General features: G+C 43.2%; 1 protein-coding gene across 5 annotated transcripts in view; it reads left to right on the top strand.

The window, feature by feature from the left end:
* Positions 1-2,646: 2,646 nt before the first annotated feature.
* The window catches only part of sema4d (sema domain, immunoglobulin domain (Ig), transmembrane domain (TM) and short cytoplasmic domain, (semaphorin) 4D), a 32,516-nt gene continuing 9,697 nt past the window's right edge, over positions 2,647-25,465 (top strand). For 2 of the 5 annotated variants that reach the window (XM_076283757.1, XM_076283753.1), the window contains exons 1-2: positions 2,647-2,776; positions 10,604-10,706. In XM_076283757.1, the coding sequence (XP_076139872.1) occupies positions 10,669-10,706 (38 nt within the window). In that variant the 5' untranslated portion in view covers positions 2,647-2,776; positions 10,604-10,668. Of the gene's footprint in view, positions 2,777-7,761; positions 7,903-10,603; positions 10,707-15,522; positions 15,591-23,424; positions 23,675-25,465 lie in introns of those variants that run through there. The other 3 variants (XM_076283755.1, XM_076283754.1, XM_076283756.1) reach the window with 3 other exon arrangements.

The raw sequence follows: 25,465 nt of genomic DNA, 5'->3' as shown, positions 1-25,465 counted from the left end.
CAACGCAAGTTGCTATTTGAGACACATAACAATTGTCACATAAAAATGCTCCTACATCTACAATGGAAAAGGGTTAATGTCTGTTTGTGTTTTTGCTGCTATATTGAATAATCTCTCTCTTTCAAACAAAGAGTGGAGCTTATTTGCAGATATTGGAATTGTATTATGATAACTATCAGAATGTGCAGAAATCCACCATCAATTTATTTTAGACAGAGTCCATATTTTTTAAAACATACATGTATTTGTTTTTCTCTGACACTCTTATCCAAAGTGACTTGCTGACACCAATTGCAGAGACAGTCCCGCCCGAACAATTCATGGTTGCTGCATAACGATGGATGGTAGACAAAAATAAAACTTTTCTGGCCACTGCATAGTTCAGTTTTTTAGCTTTAGCCACTACACCATGCTACCTTTTTTTAAGACTTATGTGCATAATGGAGCAACATTATTTCAGTCAAGCTAATACAGATCACTCTTTTGACATCACTTTTGCTCAGTTATAATGGCATGCAGTGTGTAGACATTGCAAATGTCTATGCAAAGCTACTGAAATGCTATGTGAAAGGGCCCAGAGACGTGTGAAATGTGTCCACACAGTGGTAGCTACTGTAATGTGCACACCAACAACCAGGAATTGTCATTCTGCATGGATACACAGACAAGTGCCACTAAATTTAGCCTGACAAAATACCTTTGAGAGGTGGGGGAGAGGAGAAATGGAAGCAGTGTGTGTGTGTGTGTGTGTGGGGGGGGGGGGGGGTACAGATTCAGAGAGATCATTCTGTCAAATGAACTGATTGATCAGACTTGGAATAACCCCAGAAGACAATGAATTCACATCTGTTTAATCAACAATCATGAGCATGTGGAACTGATGGAGCATTTCAAAGCCACCTGTTTTCCTTTCCCCATACATATCAGTGACTGATTAAAGCTGCTGACATTTAACACAAGACCTTGAGAACACTGACTGTAAATTTGTTAAAAAAGGAATGGATTCTGTGTGGTAAGCGCCGTCGACATATGAGTTGTACACTGATGTATTGGACAAATCAAGTGTGTTTACACAAGTTTGGATGAATGGGACTAACACAAAAAGATATATAACATCATACTGTAGGCTTCAGACTAGCTAAGCAGCTATTTGTACATACATTTCTGATACATATACATTTACATACATTTGTTGTGACGGCAATATCTTGTGCTTTACAGCTTTTGCAGTCTGAGGCATTCAGGACTCACAGAAGCTGCCTCTGCTCAAAGCTGTGATTGTTTTTAGCAACCACTTGAAGGAGTCTGTTCTGTTGGCCTCCCCCTCCCCACCAGATAAGACAAGGACTGGTTTGTTCTCTGTCACCCTGGGTTTAATACACTCCTAGCCTGCACAGTAAAAATATTACATAACCTTTGACCTTATGCAAGCCTTTTCTGTGGTCTGTGCACTACAGTCAAAGAGAGAGAATACATGTGTAATTTCAGTTATGCTCATAAATCAATCAAATTCCCTTACCCAGGACACAAACTTTTTCAACTTCTCCCCCACAGGCGCTATACAGAACCCTGTGTACCAAACATACCCTTCACAGGAGCACTCACGCCACCCCATCACCCTCACTGGGTGACAATATGTTGTCATCTATTCTGTTCTTATTAAACCTACTTTAAAATAATCTAGACTACAATAGTGACAGCTCTAATTTTTCACTGGAAGTGACCAGCATACTTCACATCTTGTATGCTGTAGTAGTTGTAGGCCTAAAATAGGCCTAATTAATTTAATGTGATGCAAATGAATACACTGGTCTATTGTTTGTCTTTTATCTGTACTAATATTGTGTATTCTGCAAATGATAGTCTGTCATATTGTGCTTTTCAACATGCCTGGACAATACGTCGATTCTGCTTTTTGAATATAGGTTTAGGCTTCATGTAGCCTATGCCTAGAAACTGGTAGGAGAATAGCAGCCTCATCAGTCCATTTCCTACATTATATGAAGGATTGAATAAAAAGATAAATGAAAGCTGGTCCTGCTGGTCCAGATTAGGCCTAAAGGCTACTATGGCTTTAATATGACTTAATTGCTGATACATTTTAGTGAATAGGCCTATAGTGAATGGTGAATAATTTACTAATTCGGCCAGAATGGCTTCAAGAAGACATAGGGCCTATGTTGAGACGCTGAGAGCATACAAATGCTCTGTGGTTATATTCAAATGTCGATGTTTTTCCCCTTCTTTTTTCCGTCTAAGTGATATGCGGCGGCCATTCATTCATAGATCTAAGTTTACTCCCGCGATGTGACTGAGTAGATTTGTGAGATCATCAAAATAACGTTGGCCAATAGGCCTACGTAGGCTGCCTGCCTGGAATGCGGCTATTTAATTCTGCCAGGGCATAGCCTGAACAAACATCAAACACATATTTTAATTGACTATATAGCCACCACATATATTATTAAAACGTATAGACTGAATGAATCACAGCCTCTCCAGTCATATACCGGACATGATGCTGTAATTTAACATCTGCTGGTTGATTAGTAGGTTGCCAAACATCCCGAACTCTACCTTGCGTAGCGGTCCACCCACCCACCCCTCCTCCCTCCCTCCTATCTCCATTGATACCGCAGTCGGGAAGGGATTTTTGAATCCGAGCAACAGTGCAGCCGCCATGCTGGGAGAGACTAACTTGCCACGCTTTTGCTACAGCTGCTCTGTGCTATTCCAGTGTTTGTGAGGACGTAAAGGAAAGTGGTTGCACATCCAGGTAAGATAACTTTCTGAGTCAGCTGTCATTCACTGCATGATGTGTTAGCTTGCCGCACTCTGTTCACCAGTCTTGAAACTTTAGCCGAGCTCTTGCAACAGCCCAACTAGTTCTGGCTTGTAGTTACCCTTCTCCCTCATGAAAACAGACTTTGAGCCGTCGTGCACTTGTTACGCCGGGGTGTAGGGATCGTGTATTGGAATAAGTTTAATGCCCACACCTGCACAGTTAAAGAGGCGCATATCATTGTAGGTAAACGGGTATCCTACCGTGATGTGTAAGAAGACCCTTAAGCATTATACTGATTTTGTTTGTTAACAATGTTTAAGGGTTTAAAAGTCAAGCGCTATTGTTTGACCGGACTTCGTGTTTGAATCAACAATCAGTGGTCCATTACATTTAAATCATCAAACGCAGCTTGTGAAGTCAAAGTCATGGGTACCGATATTTTTCGGTCATTTGATGGAAATGTTTGTCTGGCATGCACGGGTCATCTAGGGGTTGCTATCTGAGACACGCATAAATCATGGTCGCTCCTTCGGTTAAACAACAAAGAGACTAGGCTACTGGATCGGAGGAAAAAAATTGGTATTATGAGATGATGGGAATTTGAGCGCGTTACATTGTTGCAACTGCCAGATTCATTTGCTATTTGTAGCCGCAAATTAATTTTGCCGAACGTTTGATTCCCCAATACGTAACATCAGGCATTTGACTAAACTTTAACCATGGGGAAATGACGATCACTCCAATTCTTTCTGATCGTTTTACTGCCGAAACTTTTTGGATCACATGGCACTCGTATCAGTTTCTGGCTAGAATATTTCAGATGTGTGATGTTGATGTCGGCCTATTAGAGAACTTGACCAGGCTACTATTTTCCTCATCATAAACAGTGCTATAATCATTCAGCACATAGACCATTGCATTGTTGACAGACTGGTTTTGCATGCTTTCAATCGTCCTCTATAGATATTTTACTAGAGTAGGCTATGGATGCTTAATTTATAGGCTACATGTAAACTCGAAGGCCTGTAGGATTTTATAATTTCCACTGTCCATGGTGCATTGTGGTTTGGTCAGCACTGAAAAGGCCTGGAGGATGCAATAACTAAATTATTTACTCCTGCTCTGGATCAAAAAAAAAAAGTTGGTCAATGAGGGTCTTACTGGATACATAGCAGCCAACCAGATGAAGTCGATATAATGACCAGTCTGGTTTTCAGCCCTCTCCAGGGCATGGCAGATTCATGTCACCCAAACCCTTTGGTGCCATGTCAGTGGGCCACACAATACCCCTGTGAACAATTTTACGTGAACAATCACTGAATAGTTACTCTGACAATAGCATTGATCAGGGGGGGTGCCTGTATGAGAGGTATAGTAAAGTTTAGGGCAACTCAGAAATAGAAAAATCCTGTCATGCAGATTCCAAACATAAACCGCTTGCTTGTGTTGCTGTTTAATGCCAGTCTGTCTGTGCACAGACTAAAAAAAAGATTGTTTGGTAGGCCTACTTTTTCCTTTGTTTTGTCAATATGATTGTAGTAATAGACTTGACAGTGAATGGAATGAAATACTAATGCAACATGATGTGTTCCTGCACTGACATTAAGGCTAAATTAAAGCTGTGGTTGGTATATGTCACAATCTACTTTCTTTGAGGGTGAATGCACTTTGAGGGTGCATCTTCCTACCTGTAGTTTAGGGATGAGGTTATCTTTGACCTGTTAGGTCTTGCAGTGCAGATAAGGGATTGTGCTTCTCAGCAGGAGGGAAATGAATGATTTTGATGTCAAGAGCAAGATGTCACTGTTATGCATTATCCTATCAGCAAGCATACAATGGCAATTCATAGGAGCATCATTAACATTCAAAACCAGAAGCAGATTGTCTGCAGGAATTTGTCACCAGTTTCCAAAGTAGGACAGTTGGAATATTTATTACACATCTGACAAATCATTACATGTCCGAAAATTAGGATAACCAAAAGTTAGAAAGTGCATTTGAAGGGGCGAAAAGCTGTTTATTTATCATATGCCTTATTTTAGACACTGTTTGGAATTGGAAGAGTGATTTATTAATCATCAGACATTTCTTCAGTGATGCATGCCTGAGAAATCATGCTTCATTTTGGTCAGGTTAAAGGAGTTGCCAAGCAAATATTAGTGTTTTCACTTGGAGTGCACTTTTTCAGTGAGGTCAATTCTTATTCTTCCCTTTAGTCTTAAATAGTGTTGGCAATCAACAATGCAGCAGAGGAAGGAAGTACTTTATTGGTTGTATTTCAGGTTTCAGATTTCTGTCATCTCTTGCCATTAATAAGGACTACACCTTTAAAAGTGAATGTTGTAAATTGGAAGCACAAGATTCACATGAGGCAGGATCACATGGAGGGGGTGAGCTTGTTAAAGATAATATGTTTAAACCAGGAACCCAGCCTTGTTGCGTGCTTAAGTTCTGATGATAAGGCGTTTTGGAGATTTGTGGCAAATAAGTTTGAGATGTGGATGCACATCGAAACAGAAAAGGCTCTTTGTTGAGAGTAGAGTTCCAGCCCAAATCAGTAAATCCCCTGCATGACACAAGTTATCTGTCAAGATCTGTGCCTAACAGAGATGTGTACAGTTGTTGTCCTTTGTTCTTGACAACTTTAAGTAGGATGACATTTCCTCTGCATGCTCTGTAACTCAGTTCTGATAATTGTGTTCAGATATTGACAAAGTTTAAAGACTAATCTTCAGACTTGATCTTCAGCAGCCCTGACTAAAAAACAGAAAATTATAGTCTGCATATCAAAACACACAAATAGTGAATGTTTACAGAAGAATATCTTTGATGTGAAATAGTTTTGGATCCATCTATTCTCTTACACATATAGATATTGATTCTGTCTGATGTTCCACTGTTGTTCTAATAGACCACCACGTAGGCAGTGTCAAGCCAAGACTGCTTATGAAAGTTCTCTACTGAGAAAACAAAATATGGCCACTTGCCCTCCTGGACAGTAGAGTGACCATGTCAAAGGGTTGAAGAATGTCTTGAAGTTTTGACCTCCTCCCTGCTGCTTGAAGCATCATAAATGGTGACACACACACACACTGTGTGTGTGTGTGTGTGTGTGTGTGTGTGTGTGTTGTTCATTTACATTTCAATGCTGATCTTCCTTTAGTCATTAAGTGTTGGCTAGTTGTAGACTGTATTCATAGGACTTGCCATTGAGCTGCTTCTGGAAGTGGTTGTAGTTTGTCCAAATCACATGTCCATAAATGTCCCTAATTTGGGGAATTACTAAAACTGTAAAGCCACCTACATTATGTAAAACTTAGGCCATCATGATCACTACTCCGTAAGAACGATTTAATTCCCCTAGGGATCAATAAAGTGTCTATCTATCTATCTAATGACTAAATAAATCATAACAGTTAAATTACATTCCCTATATCCCTAAATACTTCAGATATGTTGATCTCTAGACATGATTTGTATTTGGTGACCGGTTGTACAGTTTACGTGACTTATGACCATAACATAATTTTGCTACCAAATGTCTTCAGTGACCCTGAAAAATTTGCAGTGCTTTAGAACTCTCTCTTTTTGAGCACTGAAGGATGGTGTATGGTCTGGGTTCACTGTTCCAGAATGATTGCCTTGCAGGGAAAATACAGCTTACTCATTTAAACTGGATCCAATAGGTTCAGATTATATTATATTATATTAAAGTCAGAACACAGAGAACACAAGCAATATTTAAAAGGATGAATGCTTGTTAATATATGATCTTTTGTTGGCCTGCTTCATATAGAAGTTTCATGTGGACATGAGTAAAATCTGTCTTTGTGTCTTTGGACTGGAGCCCCTTGATGCCCTATTGTACTTGATGTCCCCTTGCTCTTGCATGACAGTCCCTGTACAAAGAGAGCACATAGAGTACATTCTGTCATAGCAGGGCTTCACAGCTGAAGCGTGCATCCACTCCGGCCCTTGCCTTCTCACCTGGGCGGGAATGCTGACGTCTCCCCAGAACACCCGTTGGCATGGCATCTGTGTCTGTTAGCTTTCTAATCCAGAGTGGTTGGAAATTTGCATTTGGCATTTGCAGAAAGGCATTTGCACCCCACCCTTGGAGCAGTCCCACCTCCCTTCCTTCTGACACCTCCAAGCCACAAGGCTGGACGTGCTTGCGACCCATTCTATCCGTCCAGCTTCGGAAGTGGCTCAAGCTCCAGTTCCCCTCTGATTTATGGCAGAGCAAAGGCAGCTGATCTGCAGCCCCGGCTGTCAGAGAGAGGGCCAAGAGCACATAACAGCCCGTGACCCGGTGAACAATAGACACACCACCACCACGCACAATCACGCACAAACACGTTCGAACCCCAACCCCCATCGTACCCTGCTCCTCCTCCACGAGGAGTGTGTGCATTGATGTCTCCGCGAGGAGACTGCTGAGCTGAGGCTGTCTGTACGGGCAGCTGAGAAGCACAGCGTGCCTGATCCTCCTCCTTTGTGTGGAGCTGGAGAGGAGACGAGTGCTCGCAGGCCCCATGCCTCTGCTCTTCCCTGGGTGAGTGAAGGGGGGGAGAGGAGGAGCGGGTGTGAAGACAGACAGGAGCCCCTCTGCCTCCCTCATCTTCTGTCGCTTTTTGAAACCGGCTGACTTTAATTATTAATTGCTATGTGGTACAGTTGAGTGTGGAAAGGGAGTGTGAGAAAAGACCTGCAGAGAGGGAAATGAAAGGGGGAGGGGCGCTGGAAAGGAAGAGGACTTGTGTAGTGCTGGTATTGCTGCTGTTTTCTGATTTCTTGTGGCTGTTCATATTTTTTTGGCATGGTTGCCAGTGTTTTTTCTCCAGTCATACACTTCGATCTGTGGGAATCTTTGAAAGGGGACTGGTGCCTCCCTCCTCCTCAGCTGTGGGAGGGCTGAATGGGTTAGTTATGCTGCGCTGGCTGTCTCCAGTTTTCAGTGCATGACAGGCAGCAGGGCTCTTGGAACAGAAATTGTGGAAGAATGGATCATCCCTGTTGGCTTTAATACGACAAAATGAAAACATGCTCCAACTCTAATGCCAGTTTTTGCATTGCTCACTGTCTGCCAGGTTGAAGCCCAATTCTGCTGAGTGGTGGTAAGACTGAAGTTTGATGACTTATTGACGGATACCCACATCTGGGTCTTTTTTTAGATATTGCTATGTTTGGAATGGATTCATTCACATTAAACCAATTGAGTTCTTCTGAGGTGGTTTAACAGTCTGATCAATGAATATACACGTTTCCACTTGATTTAACTTATTTTTACAGACCTTGCTATGCTATTCTTTTATTTAACTATCTATTTTTGCATTTGTAGGACTTGGTCTGTCATTTTGGATTACAACCCACTGAAGTAGCCTAATTACTGATTTCTCCTCCCTCTTTTAATATTGTGTGCATTGTTATTATTGAGCAATTGCTGTCTACTTGAACCTGTGTGTGTGTTGTGATTGCTAGTCAGAGAGGTGATCTTCCGTTTGCTTGTGAACTTGGCATGCTTGGAGTGAGAGGTTTGGGCTCCAGTGCATTTTGGTGTTGTCTGTAGGAGATCAAAGCCAGTTAACGTCCCTCCTCAAGTGCTGTCTGCCAGCTTCAAAGACACGGAGTTTGTGCCTGTGTGTGTTCTGCCCTTGATGTTTACAGTAATGGCTGAAGAGACTGTCGTCACCAAAGATGCATTATTATGCTTCTAACTAGACTACTAACTAGATCTGATAGCACTTAGTGGCAGTAGAGCTCCAGCAGTCTTTTCTCCAGTCTCCTCTCAGTACTTGTGTGTAATGTAGTGGACAGTAATATGGATGTAATCAAGCAGACATCAGCTGAAGAAGTTTAGGATCTTGTGGGACTGGTGGGCTTGGTGTATGTTGTGTATACACAGCATTTTTTCTGTGGTTTATGAGGCTTTATGGCAATCAATAATTTGTCTAGAAGCTATCTGTGATGGGTAGCAAATCAAGGAATCTTCTGTTCGATTTATTTCTCTTGATATAGTTGATCCAGTTGGCATCAAGGTCAAATTCTTCTATAGTGCATAGTTCCTGCCCTTATTAGTTTGTTTTTACTTGGACTTAAAGCAGAGGGAAATCATTCTTTTTGGAAGATTTGCTGCCTTTCCACTCATGATAGCAGCTCCTTGGTAGCAGCATTTAGTTCAGCGACCATACTGTGGAAACCCATGGAATTCCAGCATATTCCAGACATTCCATTCTGCAGCACTGCTGGAACACAGATGTGCATTGGAAACCAGCTTGTTGTTATGTGTGCAGTTCATGCATACTGTAGGGTACTCTTAAATGCCAAGGGGCATTCATTGCAGGTACTCACATATTGCAAAACTGGATTTGGAGTGAAGTCTTTAGACTAAACCCAAACACTATACCCAAAGCCATCTGATGGTGGGTCTACTCTCTCCTCCGCATGCCCGTGACAGGAAGGCAGATGCCCAAAAGGACTAATGAGCTGGAGTCAGGCAGGAATCCCCAGACAGCATGTCAGCCTGGAGGAATCACCCGAGACTATAGGGGGGGGGCGCATGTTTGTGTGTGCCTGTGTATGTGCCTGTGTATGACCAAGAGACTGAGACGATTGCGGTGGGGGTAGCAAAAGGAGCAGCACAATTCCATGGGGTCCATCCACCATCGGTTAGCTTTTTTTGGGGGAGGTTCTAAAACACCTGGGGGTACAGTCAGCTCTGTGTCAGTCAGCCTTTGTGTACATGCATTTAAGTGTCTGCAGTGTAAAAGCTGAACCCATTTGGGACCAAAGTCTGCTTTCTTTAGAAGTGTCTTGTCAGGAACCGCTGACCTTTGAATTCTGGGGTTGAATGCAGAGTAATGTACAGACTTAAATCATTTTAACACCAAGGGATTGCATGCCCCATACCATTAACACAGGAAATTATTTTAAAGAAGAGTGCCACTGAACTTCATTACACAGGATTGCCTGTCTGTTTATTCTCCCTCCTCTGAGTGTCTGTGAATGCATCTCATGCTCATGTATTCTGGGCAGCCCGTATTCGATGCTGACATCTAATGCTAGGCTAATGATATGTCAGTGTTTGTAATCTGTCATGGACAGATAAGCTTCAGCTTAAGCCTGATTTTGCTGATGCATTGGGAGTGCAGTGAGACACGTAAGGCAGAGTGAATTCATCAAGCAAGTACTGCATTTCAAATGGCAAAGCAAGCAGGATTGTAACCTGGACTGGACGGTTCAGAGTCATGATGTAGCCTACATTTTGTAATTATGGATGACCTACACAGTGACTTCGAAATCAATTTTGTATGATATTTTCAAATCTTTAACCTTACACATCATTTTTCTATATGTGATGTTGTTAAAAGTCTGAAATCTTCTGAATAGCTGGTAGCAGAATTTTTAGGCTCTTATAATTTATTCGCGTTGGCCCTTTGGTTGCCATGGCAATGGTATCCCCCACAAAGTTGGCAAAGCGTGCCCCTTGCCTTGCTAATTGTGAGTAACTCAGGCATGGCTGCAACTTTGCAGTGAGTGAAATGTCTTTTGTGTGCAAACACGGATCATTTCTGCCCTTCCTATGAAGCTGGTGTCTCCAGCGAACAGGAAAATGCCCCAAGCTATGTACAGGGAATGGAACGTGTGTTCATATTTGGAATCCGGTTATGCCTTCAAAAAACAAAAGATTAGTCTTTACATAGTTTTACCAAATGGGATCAGATGGACTGGGGGGCATTTCAGGTAGTGTACTTGCAGTGAAATAATTTGTCTGGCTGGAAGAATGTAATATGTCTGTGTCTCTCTCTGAATTCTCAGATTGGTGTGTCTCCGTGGGAGTGAACCTCAGCTGTCCTAGACTGTGTACTGGAGACGGCTTTTTAATGAATCAGTATTCGCCAGTCGACGCCATGGCTTACAAGTAAGTAGTTGTTGCTGACATCCACAGTGCACAAACAGAACTATAAGCACCCATTGTGTTGCCAATGTGTTTTTCTCGAGGTAAACGCGATGAGGCCATCACTGTTGCGTGCCGCAGTTGCGTCAGCCCTAAACATGGCCAAACGTTGAGGATGCCTATCAGCATTCTCGTATGAAGGGTCCTTCTGTTTTTGCACTGCGAGACGTATTGCATTTGCATAGGCCTTCATTTGCATGTCGTTGTTGTGTTATGTTTGCTGATGCTGTCTTTGTTTCTTGCCTCGGGGCCTTCGTTTGGCTGTTTTGAACGGCTGCCACCAGCCTTCCCTGCCACCATGAAGAGGAGAATTAGTCTGCCGATGAAAAGTTTCAGCACACATGTGCCACTCCAGCTGAGGAGCAGCGTTACTAGGGCAACCGAGTGGCTCTTTGGGCCTTATGCTATATGCTCACTACTTGTTACTGAGGAATCAAAGGTTGTGGTGTGTATCCATTTGCTCTGACCTGCTCAAACCAAAAGTAAAAACCTTAGGCGGAGAATTTGACCATCAAACATCATTGATGCTTACGTACATAAGTGGGCTATAAATAAGAGGCAGCGTCATGCTGTTTTGATTGATTTAACTGGGTCTCATGTCAGACTCGAGCAGCAGACCTGACTTGTCCAGCACTGTGCCTACTGAACACATGTTTAGATCATTCTTTGCCCATGCTTACACTACATACGCATAAACACACAAACAAGCAACATACAAGCAGCACAACAGACTATCCACTTATTGTAATACTGCTGGTGATGTTGCTGAGATTGAAGTTTTTTTTTTTTCAAAATGAAGAGCTCTCCTGTTTGAGCTTTAAGGAAGTCATGATCTTGTTGACAAGCTGTCTAGTGGATCAAAGGTATCCTAGCAACCTTTCCAAGGGGATAGCTGAAGGCCCCTGATTTAGTAGTCCATTGTTCTGTCTGTGCTAGTCAGTGTTGTAGTGCAATTGTTCATTTGGGAGAATGATAAATGTTCTGCCAGAAGGAAGTGAGGGAAAATCTGAGAGATGGACACTGTCATTGGGAGTGAACAAAGCTCTTCACAACATGTGACTACTTAAGATTCATACAGCCCTGCCCCCCAGCTCACCCGCCTTAGTCCTGTCTGGCGAGCTCGTGAGCAAACGTTTACACATGGAAGTTTTCGCAGGAATTCAAATAATGCATGTATTCCCTCTTTGTTGCTTCTCTCTCAGGACCATTATTGGTGATATTGAGACTCCTTCAGCTCAAAAAGCATCTGAACTTTGGACGTGAATTTCTCACTGACTAGTTGGGTGTGAACGGATGAGCAGCCATAAAAGAAAGGCTTAAGGCAGCATTGTGCACACTGATATTTTCATCTCATTACGTGTGGGTCTCCTTTCTCTTATGTTGAATTGGGACAAACAAACGCATAGCTGCATTGGTCTTTTAAAATACTTCTTAGTATAATGCTCTTAAATCCGTATTTATGGCACTGTGTTTAAGGCTTAAGTAATAAAGATTCCAGATTTGAATGCTGGCCAAATGCACATTACTTAACCATTTAAGAGAGTTATTGCTCAGGATTTTAGTCAATCGAGGAAAATGTCTTAAAGTTCTTGCATCTGGGCATTCCGAGATCATTCACACAGCAGCTTGATGTGGGGAAAGTCCTTTGGGCTAGGGATGTTTCCAAAGCCAGATTTGGGCTTAAAGTCTTGTACATAGGATTCTTTCAGTCCCAGGACAAGCCCCTATAATCCTGTTCATGGTGCTCTGCAAAGCAGCCTTGGATTCTCACATAAGGCTCTTTTTGGGCAATATTTTGGAATTTCATTCTGTTTTAGCTCTATGGCAGGGCTGTAGAGTTGTGGAAAGTAGGACAAAAAGCTTGCACAATCACCCTGAAAGCATACAACTCTTGTTTATTGACCTCAGCAAACAACGAGGACATGGTTTTCCCCACCATTTTTATTGATTGGTTTAGTTGTAGCTGTTAAAACGGAGTATAGTAGACCCTTCAAAAGTCCTTTCTTAATTATCTGCTATTGAGTAGTACGGGGTACAGCAGGGGAAGGTGCTAACCGGAGAGAAGAGTCCTCAGTTATCACCCCTTTACTTCCCTCTTGCTCTCCTCTCTTTCTCCCTTTTTTCTGCTGCCCTGTGCCCGTCTCTTGCCCTGTCCTGTCCCCTCTCTAAACTGGCCCAGGGCGAAGTGGCAGGGAGTGAGTGCTTTGGGGTGGTGGCAAGTGTGACAGTAGAGATGAGAGGGGAGAATGCTGGGTGTCTCCCAGCCCAGAGTGATCACATGTCTTATGGATGATTGGCATTTCCCAGCGCTCTTTCTGTTTACTCATGACTCAGTGCTGCATGTGAACTGGGTTCAAAGTTCAAGTGCCAGATCAGCTTAGCAATTTACAGTGTGTATCTGGCTGGAGGGAGGCACATTCTAATCAAATGATGTTTCTAAATGCCCTTAAATCGCTTTTAGGACCATATGTTTAGATGAGTTGGTTTGAAGATCAGATTAGTGTGTTACTCTCGATGTTGTCCATGTAGTTATATTGATCATAATCAACATATTAGCCAGAATAATAGGCTTTTTAAAAAATCTGGTGTCTCTTGAAATCAACATTTAAAGTAGGCCTAATTTTTTGGATCCTTAAATCTGGTATTCATGTTCATGGTCCAGAGGTCACCTTCAAATTGTAAATAAAGGCGCTATCCATTATCAGTGGGACACCCGTGACATGCAGACTTCCGCTGACTCTTGGGCCTCTGTTAGAGGGGTGTTCCTCAGCAGGGGCCTGTCACACAGGGCTGAATTGAGACATGTCAGACGCCGGTGTCACGTTTTGTGGGAGTCAAGTGAGGCTGAGATCCGAATGCTTCCGACTGCTGTTTAGAAGCGGGCGACCCCTGACACAGAGCTCATCAGTTAAGGCGTCCTGTCATCTTCTCCAAACTTCTGATACCCCCTGCCTGAGTGTTGATGTGCGTGTGAATGTTGGGGGATCCAGACACCTGCCATGGAGTGAGGTTGAGGGAGGCGTGGTGGGTTGGGGGGAGTTCAATTCGCCCCCACGATTCTAAGTGGACCATTGAGCATAGCTTCATTTTGACGTCTGCCATGATATTGTTTTGTCTGCAGTTAAGCTGTCATTAATGTGAGGGCTTCATTCTGGAGTCTTATTTGAGGAGCCCAGATAAAATTGTCACAATGCTTCTCACAGCTACCTCCTGCAGCTCTGGTCCAGCTCTGGGTATTAAATATTCAGTGACCTGGTTTATAATGTGTTGCAGAAAAGGAAAATACACAGAGATGTATGCCTGATATATGCACCTTGAAAAGTCCATTTGGCAAGATTTTATAGTTATTTTCTTTTAAATGGATGGCTTGGTAGAACTGTTAAAATCATGTTTAGTTGGCTTTTTATTAGCTATAAACAGAGGTAGTTAATAAGAGTTTGTGCGTGTGCTGGAATTGCTGCATGATTTGACATAATTATGGGTTGTTGTTGGTACAGTGCCCCTAAACAATATAGTCACTTGTAATGCTTGGATGCCCTTGTGACCTAGATTTATTTGTATGGCATATTGTCTCGATCACAGAATAATGATCTCTGTTGCAGTGCTAGGGGCAAAAGGACAGCGGAATTAATCTTGTTATAAACAGTTTGTCAGTTCTTCTCATTTCATAACAACAGTGATTAATGTTGGTGTTCAATGTGTAAATTGATTTGTGTAATGTTAAAAGTAATGTTGGTGTGTTCAATGTATTGATGTTCCTTCCCGTTGGGTTGTGCTCTAGGCTCCTGTGTTACTAGGGGAGTTGGGTCGAGTCCCCTGCTCCTTCGACTTGTTTAATGTATTCATTCTTTTGAAGTTCTTTAATTTTGCGTGGGGAAGCCTCTGAATGAGCAAGGAAAGTGATTTGAATGAAGCACTGGCCATCTGGCACAGAAGCTTAGAGAGCAGAGATTCTCCTCTCCCCTTGCTTATTTAGCTGGGCATGTAGACACAAGATGCATGTTTGGCTGATCATAAAAGGGAATATCACAGATGCTGATGTATGGAAATGTCTTTGTGGCAGCGGTGAGCCATGATTACCACGGTGTGAATCTGGATGGAAAATGGAGATAAGACTAGAATGTCTGCTTCTCAGTTCTGCAATGTGGATTTTGGTCAGATCAGAAGAGTATTGAATCATCTGGAATATTCCATAGATTCTGCACTTTTAGCTACTCATTGTTCCAGTAGGGAGATGAACTCCTGAACTAGCAAAGGGCTCAGTGCTGGATAAGGGACCTCCATGGATCAATATCTATCAGGTACACCAGACAAACTTGTTTTTAGATAAAATAATATATTGATGTCAAGCAGTATAGTCTATTCATGACTGTCATATGTCCCATGGACTATGACCATGCCTATGTATGTGTTCATCGTTTTTTAGCTTGTTTCCTGCCAGTTGTTGAAACGCCAGCTAAGCTTCTAGGCAGTGTGTGATGTGATGGAGGAATATTGTCTGTTGTGGTTGGATTTGGCGTAACTGTACTACTGGAAGCAATGGGTATGTCATAGCTGTGCCAGAGATGTTGTTTCATGGTGTGTGTTTTTTGTTGATTTATTACTCTAAATGTGGCTGTTTTTTTTTTTTATGTAGAACTTTGTATCTCAAGCTCTATACACTGATCTTTAGGAACGGCTGTTTTATTCACACACATGCACATGTAAAGATGCATTGATACAGACTCCCATGAACTAGTGATGTCATTTGTCATTTTATACTTTTCTCTCCCTCCCATAGCTTGAGGATTTTGTAATTCAGCGGGAAGAAAGAGACTCAACTAGTCGAACGTCGTTGAGGAGCCACAGGTCAGAAACAAACTCCCACCCTCTTTGGAACGCTTGCAGGCCTGCATGCTACAACACGAATACTGCATGCTTGTGTTTGGCTAACACCCCCCCTCTCCCGCACCCCCCAATGTCACCCCACCAATACCCCTCCCCCAAACCACCTCTGCATGAAAAAAGCCTTGATGGTGGTGGTTCTGAGACACTCCTAGCCTGGGAATTGATTTGGGATTTTAAAATGCAAACCCCTCTTTATAAATACTCTTTCACTCCTCTGTTAATTGTCTTCCTGTGACCTGATGTTCCCCGAGTTGATTGAGATGCAGTTTTTGGCTGCTTGTGCTCTTGCTATTTGTGTTGCTGAGGGGCCACTCCCCCATCCCCCTTTGCACCCTTGCTTCTTTCAGATACATAAGGGGCTTCCGTTTTTCCTTTTCAGCAATGCTCCCACTTATGCTTTTGCCTGATCGGCTTCCCCTCCTGTGTGTTCCCTCTACATTTTTTACTTAAGTTATATCCTGACTTGATGAAATCAAATGTTTCCTTTCATATATTTTTCAGAAGTATTTGCCACTTTGTTGCTTTGCCTTGCCTTGCCTTGCCTTTGTTGCCTGTGTTATTTGAAAGCATTCGTATGCCGTATTTCAGTGTAATGCAGCCTTTATTTGAGCATTTTACATAGCCATTGTTACTAATGCTGATCACATATTTAGGGGACATAAATCTGTTGGCTAAAGCAAAACTACAGAGTATTCCAAGAAGCCATCTTACTACCTTGCTACTTATTTTGTGTTCAGTAGAGCACACCTATTTGCTTGACGTATGCAAACAGCAAACTGAAATCTGATAAGGCGATGTATATATTGCAGATCATGAACCTGTTCTACCTGTTGTGTTTTTTTGAATGGTTAGTATTGGGAATATCCTTATGCGATACAACTCAGTTGGGATGGGTTATCAGATCAGTTGAGTTAGTTGGCCTGACCTGGTGAGACTAAAATAGTGTGGGAACTGTCGAGTGCTTTAGTTACCACACTGGTGTACAGAAACACCAATGGCACGGGAAGGCAGTCACACAAGGGTAGCCATTGTTTGAGTGTAACAGTCTTAAAAGGCACCTTTGGTGAGATGTGCAAGATGCACTGATGGGGAATAGTGTGAAGCATCAGTGCTTGTCTTTGACCCGGTTCCATCCCTGATAGGCAGGGAGAATTGATGGAATGTTTTGGCTCGATTGCATCCCCCGTTTCTCACTGGTTTCTCGTCTCTCCTGTGTGAGTGCCAAGTTCAGGGGGCCAGGCTGAAAGCGTCTGGAGTGGCCATAAACTCTCCGAAGGAACCCCAAAAGGGATCTTTGTTTCCTCCGGTCTAAATCAGACCATGAAATCAGTGCCATGCTGGAAATAGTCCGCGGCAACAGTGGGGAACGCTCTTAAGTGCCCATTTCCATAGTTTTGGAAAGTGGGTGTTTGCCATGGACTTTAGGAGTTGTATTAAAGGCTGGTTAGCACAGGGTGGGGGGTGCAGTGTGCAGGACACCTGGGCGTTGGATCACTCTAGACCACAGCTCTTAACTGCTGTGGCTTTGTGAGGCTTCCAAGGGCTCGGGCTTTCACAGTAAACACATCACCAGGTTCCTTTCCTCGGTTTAGCAGCAGGCAGTGTACAGTACCAGTGAAGCCTGGTGGGGAAGGTCTTCTCAATGGATTGTTTGGCACTGGTGTTTCTGTCCAAATGGAATAAAATAACTTCAGCGTATAAATTGTTTAATGTGTGGATGTGCTTATGGCATCTCAATACCAGCTCCCTTAAGAGAATTAGGAGGGGATTTTAAATGGCCATTAACTAGACAGCCCATTAAACCGGATCTCTCCCTGGGTGTAACTTTTAACTTGTATTTATACACCACATGAGTCAGGGGTGGGAGGGGAAGAGACGGTTGTATTGGAAGCAGACACTCACGGAGGGTCTCGTGAACAAGGTACACTCCCAGAGTCAAAGTGCTGGCGCAAGGCAGATATGGTGGAGGGCACGGAAGTAAGTGGTGAGCGGTCGGTAAGCGATCCCACCCCACCAGGGTTAAACCGGATCCCCCTCCCGAGAGTTTGTCTGCGCCCACCACGGTCACCCTGGCACCTGCGCAAGCCCATCAGCAGGAAGGGCACTGGAAGAGCCTCGAGAGGGCTACCGAGGGTCTGTCGTGGCACCCAAAATAGCTAGGCAAGTAGTATTCACCAGAGCTTAATGCCCAGGATCATATTAACCTCAAGAAATAGGACTCTGGTTAACGGGAAGGGCCCTGGCTCTGTTGGACTCTATACTGCTCAGGCCTGCGACAAGGCCCCATTGCACAACAACTCTGCTAATATTTATTACCCCTCTCTATATTTACACTGTTCCTAGACCATTGGTTAATGGTTCATTTGTCTGTCCTTACTGGGTAGTTTTGAGCAGCAGGGGGTCTCTGTGAAGTGTGGCTGTTCCTACCACTTCTGGCCTGTGATTTGCCTGTCCTGTGGTTGTGCTGCCTGTCCTGTGGTTGTGCGTGGGGACGTGACGTCTCTCTGTGGTGTAATGAGATTGGATAAAGTGCAGGTGCACTGGTGCACACACAGTCATCTTAGAGAGGGGGCATTAGAAAGAAACACACATCTTAGAGAGGGGGCATTAGAAAGAAAATCCTGCTTTGGTGCAACTTGGGCATGTCTCTGCTCCCCTCAATCCTTCAGACTCCCAAGATCCCTAAAGTCCTCATTTCACTTAGTGTGCAGATGCAGAAAGGGATTATTATTATTTTTTTTGACTTAAGTTGCTTTGACGGTCTCCTGGTGAGATGAGAGGCAGGCACAACTGTTATGACTTGTAAACTGATCCCTCATGTCTATTGTTTTTACCAGCAGCTCAGCTGCTTTCGTGCCCTGCTGGGTTCGTCCCCTTTGGGAATAGACCGTATCTTTCTCAATGTGCAATGTGGGGGTAACGGGGTCTTGACCACCTCCTGCACAAATGAGGCTTGAAGAATGTCAAGGCCGGGAGCTGAGAGATGGGGTCTTGTCAAAGTGAGAAGGTTTCTGAATGTCGGTTGTTGGCATGTCAGGGTCGTGTGTGTGTGTGTGTGTGTGTGTGTGTGTGTGTGTGTGTGTGTGTGTGTGTGTGTGTGTGTGTGTGTGTGTGTGTGTGTGTGTGTGTGTGTGTGTGTGTGTGTGTGTGTGTGTGTGTGTGTGTGTGTGTGTGTGTGTGTGTGTGTGTGTGTGTGTGTGTGTGTGTGTGTGTGTGTGTGTGTGTGTGTGTGTGTGTGTGTGTGTGTGTGTGTGTGTGTGTGTGTGTGTGTGTGTGTGTGTGTGTGTGTGTGTGTGCGCAACATTGGCTGGTGCAATGGTGGGGATGGCCTCACCATAAATAAAAGGGGCTAAATGAAGGCTCCTCCTTGTGTCCGCATGTCAAGTATGCTGTGTGTTTGTTTCCGATGACCTCTGACTAAGAGTGGCCACTCTGCTCTCTGCACTACGCTAGCAGATGGTAATGCACTGGCGCTCCAAACCTCATCCTTACATTTTAGGCTTCAGAAAGGCACACATGGTCATTACATTTTACTGTGCTGCTGCAGAAAGCAGCCTCACCAGAAGGAGTACTGTTTGGAGCTGCACCTCTCCACAACTCTGTTTGTTTATGGTCTTTTTTTAAACCGTGCTCTCCTCATGTGATCCGCGAAGGGTGTGTTTTGAAAGGCTCTCAATCACAGGCTAAATATACATTTTAACAAGAGCTGACCTCTCATTTCCCTTTAGTGTGGTCACTTTATGGTGAGCTGCTAGCTCAGCAGTCATCCGGAGGGTAGCAATTATACGTGAGGGCATACATTTTGTGTTCGTTGTATGGTGATGACCCTGCCCAGTTCTCTCCAACTCCCTTAAGCTTTATTACTCCCCACATTCTGCCAGCCAGGTCAAGACTTTTGGAGTGTTCTGCAAATTGACAATATGTATTTTGTTCTTTGGCCGAATATGAAAGCATTGAACTTCAAATTCTGACCACCAATCATTTCCTTTTTTTGTCATCCTCAGGGATTTTATTTGCAAATGGAAAGATAATCAACAGATGTTCTGGGATTAATTTCTTTGTCTGATGTATTGGTTGATTTTTTTTTCTCCCTTTTTTCCATACATATTATGTCAGAGGATTTATCTAAATAGCTCACATGGACTTACCATGCTATTCTCAGAACAGGAACCCTCTGTCTAGCATTCAGCTATGTTCTTTAATCTGGTTGATGAATCTATGCCAGGAGTACACTATGCGTATGTATGGCCAATAATTGATTATTCTGATATCTTTTTTCTTTTTTTAATGAAAGGAATTCCTTTGTTTCTGTGACTTAAGATTATGATGTCATGTGGAGAACTTCAATTCTACTGCCAAAACCAAAAACCCAGTATACACCCATTATTTATAGTGCATCTGACATCTGTCATCAAGGCCAAACGCTGTGGTCGTAGTATTGTGTTTCAGAGTGACTTGACATGGCCGAACAGATACCACATTTCACAGGGCTACTCCTCTTGGTGCCCACATTAAGAGGCAGGACTCTGCAAGGAGGAACAGAGACACTCTTTTGAGTGATGTTTCAGAATGGGTAGGATATTGGTCAGAATGCTCATAGATTCACCCTGAGGCATCTGGTAGTGGGTAAGCAAGAGAGTCGATTGCAATCAAGTGTATTGATTACAGCACAGTGTGCAAACACACAATGAAAGATTCTGTATCTTCTAAAATCTAACAAATGTTCTTTTTTTTGTACAAAATGTCTGTCAATGTGCCCTGGATCTGCTGACTTGTACATGGATGGGCCCCCACGGATGGGCCCACTCAGGCCTTTCAGGGATGAGACACTGCTCACATTGACCGCACTAGAGGGGCACTGAAGGAGCTGCCAGAGTCCAGCAGCAGAAGCCAAGCCTGACAGGATGGCACTGAAGGAGGGGGCAAGAGATCCCCCATACTGCTGCCTCACCACAGAGTTGGAGCATTGTCTTGCCAGGCGTTTAGCGTTTTTTAGGTTTTGTTTGTTTGTTTGTTTGTTTGTTTGTTTGTTTGTTTGTTTCATGAGCAGGTGTTGAATTGGATGTGTCTTTATAGAAGTCCAGGGCACAGATGCTCATAGATGAACAGACAGTTGTGGTTGGTGTTTGCATGTGTTTTTTTGCATTGATTTCTATATTTACTTTTGAGGTTTCTGTATCACATTAGTCAACAAACATCATCATCACCAACATAATTGGTTTATTTTTCTGGAATATTTGGTCCTGTGGGTTGAGTGTTTATGCTTTATGGATCAGTCCACTGAGGCCTGGGATCACTAGAGAATTTTTGGCTTGGCATTTGACTAATCTAGCCTGGCATGTGAATTGGCAGCTTGGTGAGTGGAGGAAGTGGATGGCCCTCTGTGGTCTTTCTCGGCTCTATTGTTTATTTACTGTAGAAAGTGCACAGAGAGAATAGAGATTACTCTTGTCCCTATGGAAACAAAAAGCCCTTTGTATCTTTGACCTCCTTTTGCGAATACGTTGTTATAAATACGTTATTTTGCCAGTGTTACTTTTGGTCTTTGGAGCTGCGGTCTAGCCGCCTGGTGTGTGCAAATTGTGGTAGGAGACCCAATTGTGTGACTCACACCAATGCTTCCAAGGTCATATTCCTACATTAGCAAAATAGTGGCCCTTTTGTCTGAGGAATTTGGTAGCAGAGTTTAGCTGGGTCACAACTCTGAAAAGAAACAACTTCTCTGGAAGGACTCACGCACCACTCTGGCATGAGTGAGTCAGTCGGAGCAGGAACTGTCTGACAAAGCCTGTGTGTGAGTTGGCACTGCACCTCCCCTGGGCGCCACTTCATTTGTCACAGCCAATCAATATCTTATTTGTTTAAAGCCACCGCTGGCTACCGATTGTCTATAATTATTCAGTAATCATGTAGAGTAACACAGACATTGGTAGATTACCATTTTTTATTGATTATGCCAAATGCAATTAAGAATATCTCCATTTTAAAGAGAAACTGCAGTCTTGGCCATTTCTTCTGTGTTTTTTCTCGCTTTTTGCTCGCAGGTTTCTCTGCAGAGCTCCCCCTACAGCTTCAGAGTATATGATTTACGACACTCTTCAATCGGTCAGTCTGCCGTTTTCCTCTTTCCATGTTTCTTTCGACAACAGTTCACTCACTTTCTGCTTCTGTTCGCTGGCTCTGTCATGACGAATGTCTGAGAAACTCCATCGCTACCTTGTTCTAGCCGGTGCCTGGTGTGTATGTGTGTGGTGTAGTAAAGCAATTTGTTACATCGCGAGGCTGCGAGCTATGGCTGCGAGACTTTGTCTCTGAGGCCGTCGGCCCGCCGGCCCAAAGTTGGAAGGGTGGTTTTTCCGCTCACAGGCGCCGGGGGAAGCGAGACTGCCACCATTCAACCCGAAAAAAGTCATAACTATTCCAATGACTTCCAGGCTGTTCAGTTAAGGTAAATTAAACTAAAAAACCTGCATAGTTACCCTTTAAATTGCAACTTTGAGTTACCATGGTGATTATGTAGGTGACAAGGAGATGTATACTATTAAACTGATTTCCATTTAATAACATTAACAGACTACACTATAAACTGAAGGGCTACTTCATTTCAGTGGAATACTGAAACCACAGTTTTAGTTACTGCTGTGAGAGGTTATATGTTACTGAACTGAAGTGGAAAAACATACACAGTTATGGAAATAACTGCCAAGAAAATATCCCACCAGTTGTAACCATCCAAGTAAAGACTTTGTGGTTCCTGCAATCAAACTGTCAGAGATAACAAACTGAATTATAGTGGTGAGCTGGTCCTGGATAATGCCACTGTTGAACTATACAGTATAGCTGTTACTTCTTGCCAAGTGTTGAAATCCTGCAGCATCTTCTGCAGCCTCTTGTGCAGTAGCTGATCTGCCTGTTGGCCAGCTATAGAGCTCGGCTCTGAGTGCATCTGTGCCGTCTCTTCCCCTCCAGTTGTTTCCCCCCCCCCCCCCCCAAAGCGGATGTAGCTGAAAAACCCATTCATGCCTGATATTGACCCTTTGATGTCCCTCTTCGCTTTGGGGCATCCAGTTGAATGGTCAATAAAAGAGCAATATCCATGATGCCAACATGCTGCCTCAGTGTCCTCATAAAATCAATGGTACTACTACTTGCGCCTGTAACTTTGAACTATCCTTTTATATTTTTTGCAGACTTAGTGCAATTTCCCAGTACAACTGGCTCTCCCACTCTCCCCCCTCTCCCCCTTTCCTCTAGACTACGTATCCTGAAGAAGTTCTATCGTCTTGTAAATCCATAGTGTGATACAAGGCCTCTCAACAGCTTTACCAAATACTACTAAGCTTAGTCTGTCATTGAAGCATGAATTCTTGGGTGGAGTTAAAAGCGCTCGCTATCCTATAACAGATACCCGGATAAGTACATTTGCCATTTTCATTGAAGTTTAAAAAGAGTACACTTCAGTTTCTTTTGTCACAGAATTTCCATGCCGTGATGGTCAGCAACATCATGGCAATCATGTCTGTGCACGACCAGTGCAAATGAAGCAACCAGCTATCAGAATGCAGTTATAGAACACCTGTTATCAGATGGCAGCGTGAGCGGAATCTGATTGCAGACCTTTATGTAACCTTCCCTGACCCTCCTCCATCTTTCATGAAGTCAAACAGACGCCCTTTCTGCTGCAGCAGGACTCCAAAGAACCAGTTTTACCTGTTCTCTCACAAAGGATCACTTTCCCTTCAACTTTCAACGAGAGAAAAAAAAGCCAAACATAAAACAGTGGCCATCTGGCTGTGGTGCTGTGGCGGCTAACCTACTGTAACTCCAGCTGTATGCATGGCCTCTGGCCAACAGCACATTACATCCAGACACAGACTCGCTGGACTACAGAGGCAATAGGCCAAGCTGACGCCGAACTGCCTGTCAATGAGAAGGTCAGGCAATCGTCTGTGATCTCAGGTTAACCTCTGGACAACAAGAGACGAAACTCAAGAGGGCCAAAAGAAGACTTGGGCTATTGTTCTTTATGGGCACCTCCCATTTAGGTTAGTTTTCCACGTGATTTGATGTGAAACGAAAAATGACCAGTAATCAAATTACTTTGGTTAATTTTAGGCTTAGTATTTCCTGGTTTCAGTGAAAAGTACCATTCTTTTTGTTCAATGAAAGTGTACAATTACAGGGACGTAAGACTATAGTTGATGTTCATTTCCACAATGTCTTTATGTTGCTGACAAAAAGGTTAAAGTAATCAGCTTATACTGTAATTTGTTAAAAAAAAAAAAACTTATTTCATTTTTCTGTGTGCCAGGAGACTGACTATTCCCCTGAGCTTTCTGCTTTATGACCCAGTTTGGCCGGGGTTAGGGGCAGATTAAATCCAATGGGACATTTGGACAGGCTTTGGGAGAGGTTTGCGTGTTGATTTTGAAGATTATATGTGCAACATGTGCCATGTCTGACTGTGCTAACCATCAATGTTGGCGTCTTTTCAAGCACCTATATCAGAAGTGGCATGCACACTGCAGCTATGCACTGGCCCACCGTGACCCGTGTGAATGCTCCACTTGTGTGACCTACGTCTGTGTTGTATCTCACAATGTTCCATGGACTAGTGGATTAGTGTCACATTGGCTGCAGTCTTTGCTGAATAACTAGTGAAGACAGAGCAAACCTTGAGAATCAGTGTGCAGTGAACACAGTCAAGAGGCGCGCTATCTTGGGTGTCCTCTTTCTCTTCCGGGGATCTGTTTTACACTAGCCAGCTCTGTCATGTGGGGCTGTTAACCTCAGTTATCAACACTATCAGCAGGTCAGGGATGGTGGGAACAAATGAATAGCTAGGGAGGACCAAAAGGGGAACTCTAAATTAGACAAGCAAGAGGTAGGAACAGGCTGCCTTTTAGTGTGTTTATACTAAAAGTCTTCACCCTGGTGCTTTTGTCAGCGAGAAGAGTGTGTGTGCAAAACCACATTCAATTACAGCTGCACGTTTAGCTACATGCAGCTAATTTAGGTACTTTGTTGTCTCAATTTCTTTTTCCAACAAGTTTCTCTCAACTGCCCTCCCCCTCCCCTTTCTTTTCCCCCTTATGCTTTGTCTGCACGTTGCTCTAATGCTGCAGGTTGCTCTAATAAGGATGGTGATGAGACAAATACGATGTGTGAATTTGTGTACGTTTTGTCACACATGGAGTGTGCAAAAGGAAGTTTTATCTTCAGAGTATATATAATTAAGTCAAGTGGCCATGACTAGCCTCAAATAGTCATATCCTGCAGGGTTTGTTGTTGTGCTTAAAATTGATTAGATATGGTGCAGGAATTCTGATCGATTGTGGTTAAGTTACATTAACTTTGAGCTACTAGTTTGTTTGATTTTGAATTGTTTGTTTCCAGCCCACACCTATGGGAAATCTTTGATTTTGCATGCATTTTTGAAAAAATGCTAGATCACAAAACATGAGGGATTGCATAGTTTATTTTGTCAGTCAGGTATGGTGTCTGTCTGGTGCAGGAAAGTGGGTGTATGTTGTGATTACATAGCGTGATCATGTAGTCACGCAAACCTCTGATTTTGATCTGCTCTGTTTTGAGTGTAAGAAGTCAGTGACACGTTTTGGTGTTTCTCATTTGTTTCAGTGTTTCTCATTTCTAATTTTTGGGAATTTTCCCCAAAGTTTGGTTTAGATGATGTGTTTCAGAAAAATGATCTGTTTAAATCCAGGAGGGAAACCAATCATGAGGAATCTTAAACCACCTCATTCTTATTCTGTACATTTTGCTTCTCTCCAAAGTGGCATTTCTCTCTCTTTGCCAGTTTCACAGAGAGACACGCA

The sequence above is a fragment of the Alosa pseudoharengus genome, unplaced genomic scaffold (genome assembly GCF_046254945.1).
Source record: "Alosa pseudoharengus isolate Yale_2024_CS ecotype anadromous, Long Island Sound unplaced genomic scaffold, YU_APseudo_1.1 YU_APseudo_1.1_scf_14, whole genome shotgun sequence".
Classification (NCBI taxonomy): domain Eukaryota; kingdom Metazoa; phylum Chordata; class Actinopteri; order Clupeiformes; family Clupeidae; genus Alosa; species Alosa pseudoharengus.
Note: the sequence above shows the minus strand (reverse complement) of the source record. Positions and strands in the feature narration are given on the sequence as shown.